The 18,888-nt window shown below is 40.6% G+C and overlaps 1 protein-coding gene across 1 annotated transcript in view; it reads left to right on the top strand.

Moving 5' to 3' along the window:
• The window catches only part of STAB2 (stabilin 2), an 82,762-nt gene that overhangs the window by 12,722 nt on the left and 51,152 nt on the right, over positions 1–18,888 (top strand). The window contains exons 8-20 of the mRNA XM_029963636.1: positions 793–989; positions 2,017–2,150; positions 7,076–7,209; positions 8,979–9,061; positions 9,719–9,868; positions 11,148–11,291; positions 12,047–12,109; positions 12,196–12,315; positions 12,912–12,965; positions 13,649–13,729; positions 14,694–14,846; positions 17,929–17,991; positions 18,754–18,837. Coding sequence (XP_029819496.1) covers positions 793–989; positions 2,017–2,150; positions 7,076–7,209; positions 8,979–9,061; positions 9,719–9,868; positions 11,148–11,291; positions 12,047–12,109; positions 12,196–12,315; positions 12,912–12,965; positions 13,649–13,729; positions 14,694–14,846; positions 17,929–17,991; positions 18,754–18,837 — 1,460 coding nt within the window. The remainder of the gene's footprint in view (positions 1–792; positions 990–2,016; positions 2,151–7,075; positions 7,210–8,978; positions 9,062–9,718; positions 9,869–11,147; positions 11,292–12,046; positions 12,110–12,195; positions 12,316–12,911; positions 12,966–13,648; positions 13,730–14,693; positions 14,847–17,928; positions 17,992–18,753; positions 18,838–18,888) is intronic.

The following is an 18,888-nucleotide window of genomic DNA, read 5'->3' on the forward strand; positions in this document are numbered from 1 at the left end:
GAACAGAAGAGAAGGCTTGAAAAAATGAAGCTGAGCATTGTCAACTCTCTCAGTCCCAGCTGAGAGATAAGAAAGGGAAGAGGGGAAAGCAGTGAGAAGCATCACTTTTTAGGTGAGTCCACGGCCTGCCATCTTGTAGCTACACTGTGTACTTAACCATAACCTAAACTGGACACAAAGGTGTACGAAGATGCTTTCCAAGCACTGCTTGATTTTGAAAAAGAACAAACAATGCCATTGCCTCGAAAAAACAGTTCATGGAAATAACTAATGGTCTTCTAGTGCAGTCCTGAAAATAGAGCAGTGTTGAAGACTCGACCAAAGTACTTGCTGGCCAGTTTTCCATATAGCTGAACTGATGACATTATATTGTTTAATTACCAGAAAGAAAACAGTGAAGGCCTATTGTCTCAAGAAATATTTTCCAACTGATCTTACATGTGCTCAAAGCTCGTACAGACCTCGCACCACCTACCTGACCTTCTCTAGTTAAAACCCACTGCAAACAAGGAAATAGTTGTGATATTTTAATGAGCACGTTACAGGTTTTAATCTGTTTATAACTCAATTTGCCAAGTTAAGAGATCATTTCTGTTCAGAAGCAAACAGTTGGTTGCTATGTTAGCATTCCTCCCTTCTGCCTTCATGCTGCCACCATACTTTGGACTTGGCTGTTATGAAAAGTTTAGTCTACCCAGGCTTTGTTTGGCATAGAGGTGCCCTGCTAAATCCTTGTCTTCAATTTGAGAACTGTGGGCAATAATTCATTTACCTCACTTCTTTTTTCACAAGCTATCAACCCATGTTCCAAAAAGGTCTGCGATCCCAATGCTGACTGTGTTTACCTCGGACCAAATCAGCACAAATGTACCTGCCAGGAAGGTTACAGAGGGGATGGTCAGATCTGCTTACCTGTAGACCCTTGCCAAGCAGCACACGGGAACTGCCCTGCACAGTCCACCATTTGCATCTATGACAGTCCAGGAAAGGTCAGTGTTAAAAGAGGGCCCCAGATGTTTCCTATGGCAACTGCCTAAGAAGAAATAATGCTTTGTCTCCAAAAAGGAGCCATGCAGGTATGGAAACAGGTCTCAAGGAGATCAAACTCTATTCCTAGATTTGGCATAAGCCAAATTGATGAAGAGCGAGTCCCTTTAGCTCCCTTTTCAATGTATATATATCATGTTTCCCACTCTGAAAATGGGAATGGCAATGGTGTTCTTTTTTCTGAGAGTATTTTGGCTCTGATTTGCCTCCCCAAAATGGAGGCATTGAAATTAATCTTCTCCCAGTTAAATTTTGTCTCTCTGACCACAGAGGGCTTGTAGGACTAGTACACAGGTACCACAGATACACACCTGAAGTTAGTTTATTTAGGAAAGAAGTAATCGGGGTCTTTGGGAACAATCAGTGAGTGGCACTTTATATAGACCACACATTATTCATGATGTTGAGAACTGGCTCAGATTTCAAGTGTGTAAAATTCACATCATCAAAAAAGCAAGACTTGAGAAGACCATGCCAGGTTTGCTTGGAAACCCTGAAGAGCCAAAAAGGGACTCAATCACCCAGGGTCGTTCTGCAGTTCATGTTCATGTCTCGATGAGCTGCACATAGCTGACACCCACAGGCTGGTGTGTACAACAGCAGTGATGATAAACCTCACTTGTTAATGGTGTGCTTGGGCACTCCTTTTGGGAAGCAGAGGGCTGTGGGCTGGAACAGAGGTAAAAAAATTGACCTAGCCACACTGATTCTAAATGTTCTCTGGTCAGAAAAGGGAATCTACAGGGCTTTATCTGAAGAAAATTTATGTGAGAGTCAGTAGTCTTCTGGAGTGGATAAAACCTGGAAAGGAGCTGTATAAATATGGGTAAGCTTTATATTTGCATTTGAACTCACCAGGTGATTAACTAAGGCTCATTGTCTGCAAGCTCTAGTTCCAGAAAGTATGCTGAAAACCATAACTTGTGCATGGCTAATTTTTCTCTCCCCTCTCACATCCTTCTGATTTAGTCTCACTGTGAATGCAAGGAACATTATACAAACTTTGTACCTGGGAAAGGATGCAGCATGATGGACATCTGTGAAACAAACAACACCTGCCATAAAAGAGCTAAATGCTTAACAGTTGCACCAGGACAGATTACGTGAGTCTTTTTGCTTATTAAAGTTTCACACGGTTTCTCCCTCCTCCCCCAGTAATGGGTTGCTAAAACAAATGCAGTGGATGAACACCTCCTGAAGTTATCATTAATGGTCTCTTTACCAGGGGCAAATCACAAGATTTAATGGGGTTAGGGTCAGCCAATTAACATAGTGTCAGATTTCATCAGACCATTTGGTAATACCTGTTAAGTTTCATTTTTATAGCACTCAGAGGTCATTTCTACACTAGTAAATAAAAAGAACCAAAACCTCTTTTCTCTTTCTGAGGACAAGCAGCATTGTCTGTCTTACAGCTAAAGTCTCTTCCAAAACAGAGTAACTGCCTCCTGGCAGCAGTCCCTGGCACATGCTATCCCTTCGACTGTGCCTGGGCACTGCCTGGGAAAATGCTACTTGGTGTGGGCCAGAAACATGCCAGGCAGCATGCTAAAAATTAATCAGCATTAATTATCATGGAACAGTGCTGGAGCCCTGCCTCGTTTTAGTATCCTAATACAGATAAAACTAGGGAATCTGACCCCCATGCTGTGAAAGCAGCACCAAATTCAGAAGATTCCTCAAAATCTCGAGTCAAGCAGGTGGGAAACCGCAAAATTTCTGGAAGAGTTTGTTTTCCTGTACAGAAGTATGCTACACAGATGTTAGGAAGAAATTCAATTTTTAACACTTAACAAAGCTCTCTTTGTTAAGCCAATTCTCACAGCATTTGGCTTACATGTTTCTGTAGGCCAGTGATGGCAAGAACTGGGTATAAAGAGCTGTTCCTGAAATGTTAGTTTTCAGGAGCTGAGAGTTTGAATGCCAAAGACAAGACAGGCCATTAATTGTAGATTAGGAATAAATTATCATATAGATCTGTAGACAGAAAGCATTCACTCAGGAGAGTATTTTTATTGCCAGTTCTTGTGTCATCAAGGAGTTTTCTCTTGCAGTGTAATATCTACATCACTTTTATGGAAGCTATTGTGCATTTCAAACAAATTTATCTAGAATATCCTCTAGTTCAGTTCTAGACCACAGTATATGACTCAAACTGCTTAGTGTATACTCATGCTATACTTAGAGCACTTGAGTTGAAACTTTAAAATAAAATTCCACATCACACAAATCAGGAGATTGTTTTTTTCCTAATTATCACTGTTTCACTATTGCAACAGAATTTTCAAAAGCTGAGGAAGTTTTGAGAATTTCAGAATGGGAAAATGAAAAATTTTTGAGTGGGGGATGGAAAAAAATAATCCAAATGCTTTGCACATTATTCATTCAATGACACTTAATGGCAAAAACAAGTACAGAAGAATGGAGTGGGATCCAAATCAAAATAAACTACCTATTTGGCAAAAAAATTGAAACTGTATTGAATAGTTTCCAACTAAGGAAAATCCATTTATAAAAGAGGGAATTTACAAAGAAAAACATTGATTGGAAAATGTGGGCACAATAAATTAATTCTGATAAGTGACAGGCTGTATTTTGGCTGCATCCCAGATTTTAAATGTATTTGGGAGGGCTTTTTTTGTCGTTGTTTTTTTCCTTCTTCTAAAACACAAAACTGTAACAGAGGCCACAAAATTGCATTGCCTCCTTTCCACTGTTTTGCATTTTGATTTTATTACGGATACAGTTATGCTATTAGCTTTCTCCATACAGACAGTTCTACTTACTCCAGAATCAAATGACTTGTAAAGGAATAAATCTCTCATACAGGCAAAGATTGAAAAAAGACGAACGTTTAGTTTGTGAATATAACATAGGAACCTCCTCAAAAGTCAAAATCTCCTCTGTTTTATGTTCCCACATACATCTTTCCTGAGTGAGTACTAACACTTTTCTATAGCACTACTTCAGCACAGTAATCGTGTTCAGCCTTACCCAGAAGCTACGAAGCTTCAGCCAGTGCAGTATTACACTGCATATTAGATCATAACCTCTCTGGTTTCCGAGGAGAAATGCCTTTCCATCGGTTAAACTCTATTATTTTCTTTCTCAATCCCATTCTTATTTTTATTCTATGTCTTCAATGCAGAAATTAGTAGCTTCATAAACCAAAACTCTATCGTAGAGGTTTGGTAAAATGGAGACAGAAAGCTGATGTTTCCTCTTATAGTGAGATAAAAGTTTTCTTCCCTGTTCTCTGAGCAAGCTGAAATAGTAATGGTTTCCATCTTTTTCAGTCCTGGCTATACTGTCTGTGCAGCATACCATGAAAACATCAAACAGCTAAGCTTAGGTAGTCCAGTAGAGTTTGTTGTAAAGTTGCACCCAGCCCATACACCATGCAACCAAAGCAATACCTGTAAATCCATATGCACTATGAGTTGCAAAGCAGTTTCTCCAGACAAAGCTAAGACAAAACAGATCTAGTCATTCACCCAGCTGGTCTTTCCCAAACCCTGCCACACAGAGTAAATTACCTCATCAGATAAATTACTTCATCAGAAGGGGTGATGGGTTCAATCCCGTGCAATAGGTGCTAACCTGTAATTGCTAAATGCTTTCCTTCAGCATACAAACCCAAACTATGTTGCTTGGATGCCCACTCAGTTATAAGCAGTATTGTCCTCAGAAGGGAAGTTTCAAACTAGGTAGGTACTTCTGCAGTTCATTGTGACCCTGGAAATGATAGCCAAAAAAAATTACTCTGTTTAACCACCTGCTTCTTTATGGACATTGGATGAAAAAGAGGAGACCTTTATTTTGAAACCTTAATCTGATTTGTGCAATATTTCAAGGGTAGTTCCTTTTTTTCTACTAAACTATTTCTCAGCTCCTTTGAATGCTCAGGTTTTTTCTTCTCTGTTCAGAAGTGGAAGGGGGCTGTCAACATCAATACAGCAATGTTTACCCCACCAGAAGAAAGGGATCAGCTCCCAAGGAACAGATGTTCCTCTATCCCACCCCTAAACCTTCCATCTGGGCTCCAGTCATACTCTCTCTGCACAAGAGATGCCCTTAAAACGAAGAGGGCTCACCCTCAGAATCACATTCTAAAAATTTAAGATGCTTTTAGACTGCCCTTTTTACCCAGGATCAGAAAGAACCAAAGCTTGAGCCTCTTGTCCCAAAATGCAGTACCCCTCTGAGACTTTATGCAGCTTCCCAGATTGCAGGGACCCTGGGGATTTTCAAATACTATTGCTATCTCTAGAGATACAGCTTCAGCAGAGACCATGTGGCAAACAGGAGAGGGTTCAGCATCGGGTTGATACTGCTGTGGGGCAGATGTGAGTGGCAGATGTGTGTTTCTAACAACCAGCACATGCAAATTATTAGGCCATTAGTTATATAAAGAACATTTTTTGCTCACACAAAGTAATGTTCCTTCTCTAATGATGCCATTAGAAAAAATATCCAGAGAGATTAATCATTATGGATAAGGCTTATATAAATACTGAACACACTGCAGACTTAATTAGGAAAGGTACAATTAAAAGCCAGTGTTTGACAACACATACCATATAGCTGTTTAGCTTCCTAAATATAGTTAGGTGTTTTTTCTCTGTGTGTGTTGATGTGTGCCTGCTTTAATTTTAGCACTAAGGATGAGTAAATGACTGAGGTGACAGCTCTAGCCAGTCTCCCAAGTGCAGGCAAGGAGGGGCTGATTTCCTGAAGACTGCAACAGAAAGAACTCAGATTGGCAAAATCAGCAGGCATCAATGGCCCCTCACATTGACAAGGCTTGAAGAGTCCAGATGTTTTAGAAAGTATTAACCACCTCCCCTGGTGAACAATCAGGCTGACACAAGGTCAAGGCACACCCAAGACCTAGTTGCTTTTCAAAATGCACAACCATTTGTACCCACCAGCACCTAATAGCAAGCATATGTCAATCACATTGACAACCAACGATTTCTTCCCCACCTCTCTCATGAAGCTGAGGTCTTTCATGGCCACAATATTACATTTCCATAAGGAGTGTTCCCTCCCTCACAGGACAGAAAATGTAAGGCTGATGCTTGTGGTGGTTCTTTCATAAGTCTCCTTTACATTTTGCCTTGACTGCAGCACTCTACTTCAAATGTAGTGGACATTGAGCCCATCTTGAGGCATTGCCTGCCCATCTCTTGAGCACTGCAACCTGAATTTGTTTTAGACACCCATAGTACTGGGTCAGGCATTCTTCACTGGTATCTCTCACAGGCTGGAATGCCCAGGCAACAGCCAAGGTGTTACATATGAGATGTTATTTCAGTACAGAGAAAGCAACAACACAACATATACATCTAAAAAAGCATGGGATTCTGTGCTTCAACAGCTTCAGGGAAAAAAAAGATAATGTTGAAAGTACAAGTATTATTGCCAAAATCATTGCATTTCTTAAATGGCAGGGTAACAAACCACAACTTTACTTTGTTGAAAGGACTGACAACCTTGTCTGCTTTTTCTACAAGACCCATACAGCTAGTGCAAGGACTGACGAGCTGCCATCTCCCCATTTAACTACCATTAATCCTGCAAAATCCCACATCATGAGTGAGGTCTTCCCAAAACAGCCTCTCCGCTGCCAAGGTAGCACCCTACACATTTATTCTGTACCCACTCCTCACCCACAAACAGGCAGGTTCAGTAGCTTTCTGGGCTCCAGCAATCACAACATTTTGGGACCAGAGGCTGCACTGCAGCCAGGGACGTCAAATAGCCCCTGTTCAAAGGAGTCCAGCAAGATAGATACTGCTCCCTCCTGGCCCAGCTGACAGGACATCATGACAGGAGAACAGGCAAGAAGCCATCAGGCTGCCCTGCACAGTGACATACTTCACAGCATGCAGAAGTAAAGATTAAACTAAAATGCGTTGGTGCTCCCTGAAAATGTCTTCAGAGAAGCAATAGGTAACACCTGGTGCCAGTCAATTATGACACTACAAGGCACCAGCACACAGCTAAAGTCACAATCTCTTCACAGGTGTACGTGCCAGGGGGGCTCCGTGGGGAATGGTTTTGTGTGCTATGGAAACATCATGGAGCGCCTCCAAGACCTGAATGCAGAAGTGGGAGGACGGTGGCAAGGCAAGCTGACATCCACCCTATCGCTTCTGGGTAAGTAACCATACTCAGGCAGCTCCTGCCCAGTGGGTTGATCTTACCCTGTCTTCCCCAAGCCCCCCTGCCATAGGAAGGTGCCACAAACAGCATGGCAGAGAGTGCATGTGACTCACTGCAAAGTCCTCAGACCATCTACAGCTGCTTTGCTCATCATGCCACATAGTATGCAAGAACTTCCAAGCAGAAATGCTAAACTTATTTCCTCAACCCCTCACACATCATTTAATATCACCAGTGGATTTTGTCCCATAGTGTAATAAGTGGGATCATCCCACTTCTTCTTCTTCCCTGCCCCCATTGATTTGGACAATTGAGATTAGATCTAGAACAACACACAGTAGTTCACCAAAACCACTGTCATTCCCAGCTGGGTCTCTCTTCCCCAGTCCCTAGCCATCAGCAGCAGCATTGCTTTCACCAGGAAAGAGGCTGAAGGCAAGATGATGGGACTGATCCATCCATTGTCTCCATCAACCTTAGGACCCCCCCAGCAGAGCACCTCAGCCATAGCTGGGTGGTCTCCACATTCCAAACTGCCTGAAGAGGTGAGATGAAGCCCCTTATCAGGGCTCACAGCTTCCAGCTCTTCATAATTACTGCAGTCACCTTGCGAAGTGAACAGCATAACTGCCTTCATCATCTTCTGTTTCATGGCCAAAAATATGAGCTGTGAACAAACACTGCTAAAACTGAGCTGGATCTTTGAGTTAAACTTGTAAATATGAAAAAAAAAATCTTCTGTTTAATGTAATTTGTTCAGTCCTTTTCACAGAGCCCAGCAATTAAAATGAAGAGTATTAATTCCTAACTAGAAGGGAATGAGAATCCCCCATAGCTGGCCAAGGGCAAAACCTGGCAGTGACCTTCACATTCAGCACTGAAGACCAATACCCATTGCCTCAGCACTGAGTGCTCAGCTGCAGTTTCTTTGTGTATTTCTCCTTATGTGTTTGAAAAATGCCCAATGTGCTGAGTACCACCATTTGTTAACAATCCAGATTTTTTGTTCTTTGGCTGTGTTTTGGACATAAATATGCTGTATGATTTACTAGCCAGAAGCTACAAAGACACAGGTTAAGATAACCACACAGGTTATCTTATATTACATTCATTACACATTGGTATCTTTCAAAAGCTAAGAATATACAGATGTTTTGTAAGATAGCCTATTAATTTTAAGATACAACACACCTGTAATGACTGTAAATATTTCTTCAGTTCTGATTTTATACCTCTAGCAAAAGAGCTGAATATTAGAAATATTTAATGCTTTCAGCTGTAGAACCAGTGGTCTCATGCTGCTGTCTTGGACACAGAAAAAGCCGCTGGGTAGTAAATGAACTCTAATTAACTTTTGGTGCATCAGTTTTGATTACCAGTTTTGTGTTTGCTGATATTTGCACTACCAGCAGGTTATCCCTCACCCCATGGAGACTGAATTGATTTAAAGCAAAAGGCTGTCTTCCTGTAAGGACACATCTCCAAAGAAACTACTGGTTTCATGTTCATTGTCCTGGCCTGCATGCCACAGAAGCATTCTCAATGTTCTGCCTCATCCCTGTGTCAAATATGCAGCAGCACCTGGATTTCACATCCCATCTGTCTCTCATCTTTTAACAACTTGGATTCAGAATCTTAAATTAACATTTAATAACCACAGACAGTATTCTTTCTTATTCTGCCCTTGCATACTTTGCATAGTCCCTTTGTCCAACAAGCTTTTCAATAGGCATTTAAACTTTTTTATTTCCTTTTCTCATAAGAAAATACCTACGAATGGCCGTTGAGCACTCTGGGACCATTTACTGTGCTTGTACCAACAAACAAGGGGCTCAAAGGTACAAATGTAAGTAAGCAAGATAAAGGGATTTACATTAGGGGGAATTTGGCTCCTTCAGAAATCTCTCATCTGTGTTGTAAGTGTTTTGATTGAAAAGATACAGAAGAACTCTTTGCTCTAGTACACTTCTGGACACATTTATATCTAGGGGCCAGAGATTGTATTGTTCCTACTTGAAAGAAAAACAAAATAATTTGGTGAGTTAGGGTAAAACACTCTCATGCTTCTAGTTTTGGACTGTCTTACATGTCTCTGATCAAAGTCTTTTCACTTGGTTGAGACAGGGGTTGAATTAAGATCTGAACTGCCAGCAGGGATGCCTGAAGGTCACCTTTTACATAAGGGGGATACAAAAAATAATAGCTTTAGTGAGAAAAAAGAAGAGGAGGCTGATATGTAAGTAGTCAGCATCCATTACCTTCCACTGACATCAGGACAATTCTAGAGACACTTATTGCTCATACAGGGACATAAGGGTGTAATGTGAGCTGAACTGAAACCAAGAGAAGTCTCCATTCAGATTCCATCACCTGACTTCAGAGGAAAACACATAATTTCAGAATGTAACAGCTGGAGAGGACAAAAAAAGCATTCACCTTGACTTTTTTTTTTGTTTTGATGAAGTCTACATTGAAATGCATCTCTGTTTCTCTGCTTTTCTAGATAAAGGATCTTCTGAATAATAAACAGAAAGCCCAGTACTTCACTAAACTTCATGTTATTGCTGGTCAACTTAACACAAGTAGCTTGAATAATACCAGTATAATATATACGTTGACTGGGAAGTCAGGAGAGATATCAAAGGGAGAAAAGGTAAGTGGCCTTTCAGCCTACCACAGCAAGAATACTGGTCTCTGCTCCCTTGAAAAGGAGTAGGAAAGTTCCCTCTGCAGTGAGACATCAAGTGGAAGATAACTGTTGGATTATGAAAAAGCACAGCTGTGGCCATGCATTACAAGGACTTCAAGTAAAACCTGAAATCTTGCTAGCATCAAAGATCTCACTAAAACAAGCAAAAACAAAAATTACCTTTAGACATGTCTCACCGCTGAGTGACAGAGCAGACTAATTCAGACTGCTCTAAAACTGTTTGCTAAAATGAAGTCATCTTAAATCTGCAGGCATGACCAATGAGGGAGGTGAGGGAGGAAGGGGAGGAGGAGCATTAAGAGAGCCCAAATGAAAGAAGAAGTGGCATGGGGAGGGAGAAGCGAGCGTTTGTGCTGGAAACCTGCGTATACTGTTTACATGGAGCAAATACTGACTGCACTGCAGAACCCACCTCCCACTGAGCATCAGCAGCCTTCAAACGATGTAGGAAATAGAAGCCTTCAGCATAAATAGAATGCACATGGCAATTAAAATGAATAGTAGAGTTCATCATTAGCCCAGCTCATCTGATGTCAGTAAACATCAGGGCAGTCTGATGTCACAGTTTAAAAAATTTGTTCTCTACAGATAATATACTAGATTTTATAATCTAGAATTATTGTTCTTGGCCCATTAAGTGTCTCTTAATGGCTTGGGCCTATGTGGAGGCTGAAATCAAGTGCTTCTCATGTTTTGCAGTAGATCGGTGGCATCTGAGAAGAGAGATCTATTTTTTGTCTTCGATGAGTACACACTCCATTTGTAACAGGGAAATACCACTGCTGTCTGAGCCCTGTTTTTTTCCTGCAGGCTTCAGTACAGTGCAGAATCAGCAACATTTTATTATTTTAAATATACATATAATATAAGGAAATGGGTTGTAGTCCCTTGAGATTACAGAAGCTGAGCTTTTCAGTACAATGACATTTTAAATCATTTCCTGGCAGATTTTTATTAGTAGCAGTCATCAGAGCCCTTTCAGGTACACTGCTTTCACCACAGGACCTGTCCCTGTTTGTCTTCTGAACCTGATCCTGATCCAAAGACAAAGGAATTTTTTCCATTTCCTTGATAAACATTGGAAGCAGTCTTTAGCCTCCCCAGATTTAAATTTCTCAGGTGTTGGCAATATAATGGGATCTTAGACTGCATTCAACATGTGTACTCACTCTCTTGTCATTTTGTAATAAAAAATTCATTATCCATTGCCTGCTTCTTTCAGGATAATCAATTAAGAATAAGAATCCAAGGAGGAAGGAGGAAAGGGAAACTTTTGCAGGGAAATATTATTGCTTCCAATGGAATTTTGCACATTATTGACAAAGCCATGGACAATGTGGAGCCAACATTTGAAAGCAGCAAAGAGGTGAGCAATAAGCTATATACATGCAATGGCAAACTTCCTCTTAAAATAGTTTCACATTGATTGAATGCAAAGGAGGATGACTGACAGCAACTAAACAAACTCTACTGAGCCATCGTGCCTCAGCTCAGCAAAGCAACGTTCAAAGTGAAAGGTAATGACACACTTTCCACAGCAAACAGACATATGCTCTTCTGCCAGACTACTTCATGGAGGATTTGGACTCACTGCATTTGAATGGTTCTTTGGAAAACTGGCAGTTATAATCAGTGAATTTCACTGAATTCCTGAAAAGCATACTAAAAGAAGGGACATCTGAACAGATATCAAGCAAGACTTGTATTTAAAGTTACAATTCCTCCCCCTAAAAGGCTAATATTATAAAACCCGTGATTTTGGATGCTTTGGGGTTTTTGGTGACGTGCTTATCATACTTCCTTAAAAGTTCACTTCTTTATATGATGTTTTTGCAAATATTTTATTCCTCCACCCTTTCACACTGGGAATGAAGAGATAATAACCCTTTCCCCATATGCATACTGTTTTTTCTGTGGCTACACAGGACAATGACAAACTCTAACTACATTCCACTATAGCACCAAGACAAGCCATTTCCAAGCACCACCAGTCACCCAAATAAAAAGGAAACCAAAATGCATTCAATCTGTAATAACTGAGACTTGCACAGTAACTCAAGAAGTGTCTTATAAGAACTGGCATTTATTCCACGTCCCCAACTAAAACAAATCTTATTTCAGGAAACCATAATGTCACTACTTCAACATAATGGAAGATACAGCCAATTTACATCTTTGATAGAGGTAAGGATACATAAAAGCAATTACATAAAGCTATTTCAGGTGCTATTCAATATTAATATTTCACTTTCATTTTTAAACCAAAACAGAAAACTGGCCTGGGAATGGATTTGCAGCAGGACAACAGGCCTTACACAGTGTTTGTTCCAAGTAATGAGGCTTTGAATAATATGAAAGCTGAGGTTCTGGATTACCTGCTTTCTACACAGGTATAATCTTTCTATAACGCAAATCTTCCTCAGATAGGAGATACATACATATGTTGTCCAGTGTTCATCTAAACTAAGCTCCTATGACCAAGGTTTAAAGCCATCTCTAACAATTAAAAGATCAAGACAACACCTAGAGGGGAAGGGGATTTGGAGTCTCCCATCACATATAGCGACAATGATCCTCCACACCAGGCCCCCAGTCCTCTGCTCTTGCCCAGACAGCCACATAGCAAAGCCCCAAACCCTCTCCTGAAAGGTGTCACCATTGGTGGGAACAGCCAAGATGCTACAAGGGCCCCACTGCATGGGAGACACTGCTGTGGGTTCTCAGGAGGTGGATATTGGTGTCCTGTCCCCCGGACACCTCCTGCCTGTCCTGACACACATGCAAGTCATGGAAGGCCCATGTCCAAATAATAGGTAGGAGTGAGGACATGGAATGTCAGGGTGCATGCCACAAGCTGAGCACCACCACTGACAAGGGGTTTCTCGTGCACCTGCCAGTGGTGCTGTTCTCTTCACCACAGCCTCTCAACAGGTCAGGCTGTTGAGACTCTGTTTGGGGTAAAACAGCCTCTTTTCTGCATTGGCAGGGTTCATGGAAGCTGCTGGAGCTCGTCCGATACCACATTGTCTCCAATACTGAGGTGAGTACAGCTGCTTTACTGACCCAGAGTGTAAGAGCAAGAACCACTGTCAGGGGGTACTGTCAGGACTGCAGGCACAAATAGCAGGAAAAGTACTTACTGCCATCAAAATCAAGCTCTCTCTGAGCCTATTCTGATAAAATTAGTCTCCTGTTTTTCAAACTCTAAGCGAGCCCCCCATTTTTCCCAGGTGGAAGTTCATCCCCACCTCAGTCACTGTCATGGGGGAGGAAGGAAAGAAGTGATTTTATTTTTACTGAAAGGTCCCACTCAGAGCATCTGAGGTGGAGGCCACTCCCAGCACAGACCGGGATCAGAGGGAACAGAGACATGAGATGCTCTCGTGCAAGTGTACCTTCATGGGATACCAGCACCACCATTTCTACAGTGGTCTGTGGATGCAAAGAGGGCTATTTTTAGGGAGAAGTGTTAACTCTATTTAGACTGGTTGCTATAATTAGAAGAAAAATTAATATTCGTTTGAGCACCAAGCTCTTCACACACAGCAACCAGCAAGCTCAGTCATAATTTAATGACACTAACTTTGTTATACAAGCAGGTTAGTCAGTGCAAGGCTGCCCACATTGATAACAGGATCAATTCCTCACCCCAAAGAAGGTCTTTCTGGATTTGAGAAAAGTAACGTTTTTACATTTCTTTCAATCAATTTATATTCATTTCAGCTCGAGGTTGCCAGCCTTGTCTCGATAGAGCACATCAGAAGCATGGCAAAGCAGTTCATTTACTTTAACAGGACCAGCACTGTAAGTCACAGCTTTCACCTGTGAACAACTCACTCTGACTGAGGAAACTGTTCACATGCAGGGGGAATAAAAGAAGGGGGAAGGGGGGACATTAGCAGAGGAATTTCTTGCTACAATGAGGCAGAAATTTTCAACTTGCCACTCCTACCTGCTGTTACCATTAGTAATATAAAGGATGCAGAGGAAATGACTGGTATATAAGGACAGCCTGCAGGGTTTTTTCCCTTATGATTAGCCCCAGTCCAGGAATGGTCCTCATTCATGCTCTGCATAATTTTTTAAAAAATTTAAAATCTACCTAAAATATTTTGAATCATTCTGTTACATGTTTTAGTTATTTTAAACACTTCTCAGTGCACATAAAGATATTCTTTAATTCTCTTTACTACTAGAGTTTCTGATTCTGATGTACCCAGTGAATACATTTTTAAAGGTGTTAATTTTTCAGTACTTTTGCAAAACCAAACTTATCTATTATGTTAGCTTCCTTCTGTTCTGGAGCAGAGATGCACCTATGAAAATTCTTGTGAAGGTAGAGCAGTTGCAGGAATAAATGCAGAAAGAATACTTTTTTTTTCCTCGTGTAAATTTACATAGATCACGGATTCTCTCTCACTTTTCTGCCTCCTCCTTTGCCAGAGAGAATACTAAAGCGTGTTTATGCCCTCTAAAATCAGTGCCTGGAGTCATCAGTAGTCTTCTCGTTTTGGCCAGTCTATCAGTCACCAGTTCCACAGGCTAACAGTGCATACTCATAGCAAAATCTTTGATACCTCTGCTGTAGATCAATAGTCAAGAAAATGTACAATATATGTGTGCTTCTTGCATAAACAAGCATGATAAAAATCAGATAGCCAATTTTAAAAAAAAAGCAAGAACAGAAAGTAATTTAATTTTTTTTAAATTAAATTATCGGAAATTGAGAAGCTATGAACATTATTAATGATAATTTATTGTTTCATAGGGAGAAGTCTTGGTGAGTGGAGAAAAAATGGAAGAAACAGATATTGTTGCAAAAAATGGTCGTATTTATACTCTTGAGGGAGTTCTTATCCCACCCACAATTGTTCCAATTCTACCACATCGGTGTGATGAGACAAGAAGTCAAGTCACAAAGGTAAGAGAATCACACAGAATTGGTAGTTCTTAACTGTTCAAGGCACTCTAGCTTCTTCTTTAATAGCTTTCTCTGATATTATTCATTAGAAAGGGGTATTTTGGGAAATTAATATATCAATGACATGCAGCCACCAACCTAGCAGTACTGCACAGATGCAAATTATTTGCAAATAGGGAACTCATATTCTACACCATTTCAAAAAAACTGGTTGTTGCAGTAGCCCTTTGAAAAATGTTGTCTCTCCAATCCAGCTCTGTCCTCCAGTTCCTGAATTCCATGTGTACATACAAGTACATGGAAGCAGTGTCAAGTTCTCAGGGAAACTACTCTAGATCAATATTTTCACTTCTATAAATATGCAGGGAAAGGAGACAGCAAATTAAAATACTAACATAATAATTAATTTTATATTTGTATATTAGGAATGTGTTATTTTCAGAAGCCAAAATTTCCCCTAGCCCTGCTTTCTTTCAGAAACAAAACTGTTTCATATTTAAAAGGGTGGATTTTGACATACCTTGCTCAGTTAGGTAACACAGTACAGGCCTTTATTTGGTAACATTCAGATACTATTTCTGGTAAGAGAACAGGGTATCAGACAGAGCTTTTCACTTGCAGTGAGCGTGGCTCCAGTGAGCTGTTATTGGACCATGTTCAAGCACATGTCTGGGCCAGTAACAGTTCCGGTACAAAAGGAAAATATTTACTGGCTTAACTTACAACAGTCCAGAACCACAGCCTTGAAAGAGGTTCCCAGCAGAGCTGGACAACATCAAAATGTAATGAAGAAAACACTGGCAGTAACAATCTATTACCTCTGGCGGTAACTACAAAGTGCTGCATGTGCAATATAATCATAAACCGGGCAGAGGTCCAAGCAGCCATCTCTGATACAAAAAGCAATCCCCACCCAGAAAACTTCGGTAATCTGAATTCCTAACCAAAAAACTACTTAAAAATTAAATTCAGCACCAATCAATCCTAAAGTAACACTGAGAAAAAAATTGTTTAAAGAAAAAACAAATAGTCACGAAAATTATTCCCCAAACTCAAGTTAGGCACTCCTGTCAGCTTTGAAAGTTTTGTGCGTAGTTTAAGGTGCAACCACTTATTCAAGACTTTAAGCAGAACACTGCTGGCCAGGAGAACACCAGAAGGGAGCAATGGCTTTGGCAGTTCTTACTTTGCATGAAGCAGTTTCATCACTCTCAGAAAACAGGAGTAACACCACCTCAGAAATACTGCTTGTATTCAAAGAGTTAAAAGGCACAAACCTTGTAGGAACTGGTAGGTATATACACTCACAAGAAGTTTACATCCCTAAAGATGATGCCATTAGGCTAAGGCATCCATATCCACGTAACCATACCAGAACTCTAAAAGTTTCACTTGAGTCTAACTGAAGGACAGCAGTGCTTATTCTTAATGTCACAAAGAGCACAGGAGGGACAACAGGTCTGCAGTACCTGCCTGATGTGTGGACCGTGGCCAATTCTGATGACCTCAGACAGGAGGTGGTCTGAACAATGAAGCAGTAGCTGACCCAGCTCTCTACTCCACCTCCTCCCAGAGCATGGCCCCTGTGGCAGATTTGATAGAGGGGAATATATATCCATGCTTCAATTACTTCAGTGCAAGGACAGTATCTTAATGTAGCACTGAAAATAGGCAGATCTGGCCTTGCATGGAAGTGCAGACACTTTTCTCTGTCCTTCACTGTGACGTGGCAGAAGAGAGAGACAGGACGCTCATCCTCAGGATAAGGAGGGAGCAGGTATATGTCAGTGGTTGAGGCCATTCCAGGTGGAGAAAGGGAGTAAATAGGTGACAGCAAATGGCACTGAGCAGCAGGGAGAATAACACCAACAGAGGGAAACATTGTCCACAGCAATTAACCGGAGTTTTAAGCTCTAAAGAAGCAGACACGCAGGGATTTTCAGAAGCACAGAGGAAGGCAAGAGCCTAAGTCAGCTTCAGGCATGACTATGCAGCTTTTGAAAAAGCTTTTGTAATGTCCAAATGTATTTGCCAAAATACATCTGACTCACAAACCTTTAAAACATAATAGTGGCATCGGTACCTCAACAATTTGATGCACAAATGCTTTTGTAAGTCTGCTCCTTTATTCCTGTAAGTGCTGTACAGCATGAGGGACTACTAAATCCAAACCAGTACCTGATTCTTTCACCACAGCTCCAGTGAGAAACCTGTGGGGAAAATGCCATAATTCAGCCTCATGACCTCTTGTCCAATGACTACAAAACACAGTGATGGAACACATTGGATGCTGGCTCTAGGTTTTATGCTAACTTGATTGAAAAACAAGACATCGGTAGTCACAAGCACCACAGCTCTGACAAACTCCATATCCACATTCTGAAAGGCTCAACCTCTCTGAAGTTACTGCATGTTGAGCTTGCAGAGGATTCACCTTTAAAACTGCCACTGGAGTTTATATCTCCTCAGTGATGTAATTGCCAGTCACTGTCACCATCACATGGTGATAAATTAGCTAGTGGGAAAGGCAACTGAAAGGTGAAAACATAAAATTAGCTATATATCACTGGATCATAGTGGAGTACAGGATCTATGATGTGGGAGCAAAGACTGTTTTTCTCTTCATCACCTATATACAAGACAAATTTCTGTTCACACTGTCTGTATAAAAGACTCGACTAATTTTTGGTCTTCCAGGAAGAAATAAAAAATTCTCATAGAGTTTAAGTGTACAGACTGCACTAGACTCTCAGACAATATTAGTTCTTTGTTATACTCAGTTGAGTAAAGAACACCAGTGCATTCATGTCCCTGTGTTCCTGTTGAGGAAGCTTCATATTCTTTAAAAGAAGGGAGCAGAGGAAGGACAAATGGAGATTGGAAGGGGAAGGTGGAAGTGAACAACCACTCCACAAAAGTCAGAGGCAGTAGATATAGTCCTGCTGCTGCTCTTTGGATGCGAAATCATGCTTAAGTCATAAAACATATTCTTAAAATTTACAGGGTGTATCATTCTTAAATATGTATCTCAGCAGTTGGTATAATACCTTTTCAAATTACTATCCTTATTGTTTCCATCTAGGGTGTCTGTGCAGGTTGTTTATCGCATTCATTGGCTCACTGCCCACAGGATTCAAAGCCCATCGTAAGTGACATTTCCTGGCAGATTCACCAGTTGTACAAAATGCACAGAGGAAAGGCATCCCCATATGTTGATTACTGCTCTCCCAAAAAATAGTGATCAAAAGAACCAGATATGAATACAGGGGACTGAATAAAATACAAATATACATGGTACTTTAATGTCTTTTGGGCAATGACAGGATTATCAGGTAATTCCAGCATTATTTTGTTTGCTGTTGCAAGACCTCTCGTACAATTCACAGAAGCTCTGACTTGTTTGTCAGGTGAAGTTCTATTTCAGCAGAAGAGAGACATGAGGAATGAGAATCACTATGATGATGCTTTGAGAATTAGCAAACTAGATATGTTTAAAATAGACCTCACATCTGTTAAAAATTTCCTTTTGATTAAGCTTCATCCCTGAAGTAACAGTCTGCAGACACAGGTTCAGCAAGGATTGAAAATTTTCCATCTGCTTTGCATCTAAGAGATGCAAATCTGGCTACATGTTTCTCCACATACAAAATTCAAGTCTAGCTACCACAGGAATTTTATTTCCCATGTTATAAAAAATTCACTGGTAGTAGTCCTATAAGTCAGTATCCAGTAACAATAAAAATGAAGTTCATATTAGGAAAAAATACGTAATTTAATAAAATTTTAAAATAAAATACTAGCAGGGTGCTTTGTTCTCAGGTTAAGTTATGTGGTGATATTAAGACTGTATCACAGAAGGTTGTGTTGCTTAGAAATAACTAATGCTTCCATTTTGTGCATGTTCCAGCCTTTCTCAAAACGGAGGTGCATTATTGAACACCCAACCTTTCAGAAAATCGGCTGCGCTAGAGACTGCAACATAACAATAAAGGTATAGAGTTATGGTTCCTTAAGGAAAGGCTCTTTTTCCAAAATATTGCCT

The sequence above is a fragment of the Manacus vitellinus genome, unplaced genomic scaffold (assembly GCF_001715985.3).
Source record: "Manacus vitellinus isolate BGI_N305 unplaced genomic scaffold, ASM171598v3 scaffold_5_pilon, whole genome shotgun sequence".
Classification (NCBI taxonomy): Eukaryota; Metazoa; Chordata; class Aves; order Passeriformes; family Pipridae; genus Manacus; species Manacus vitellinus.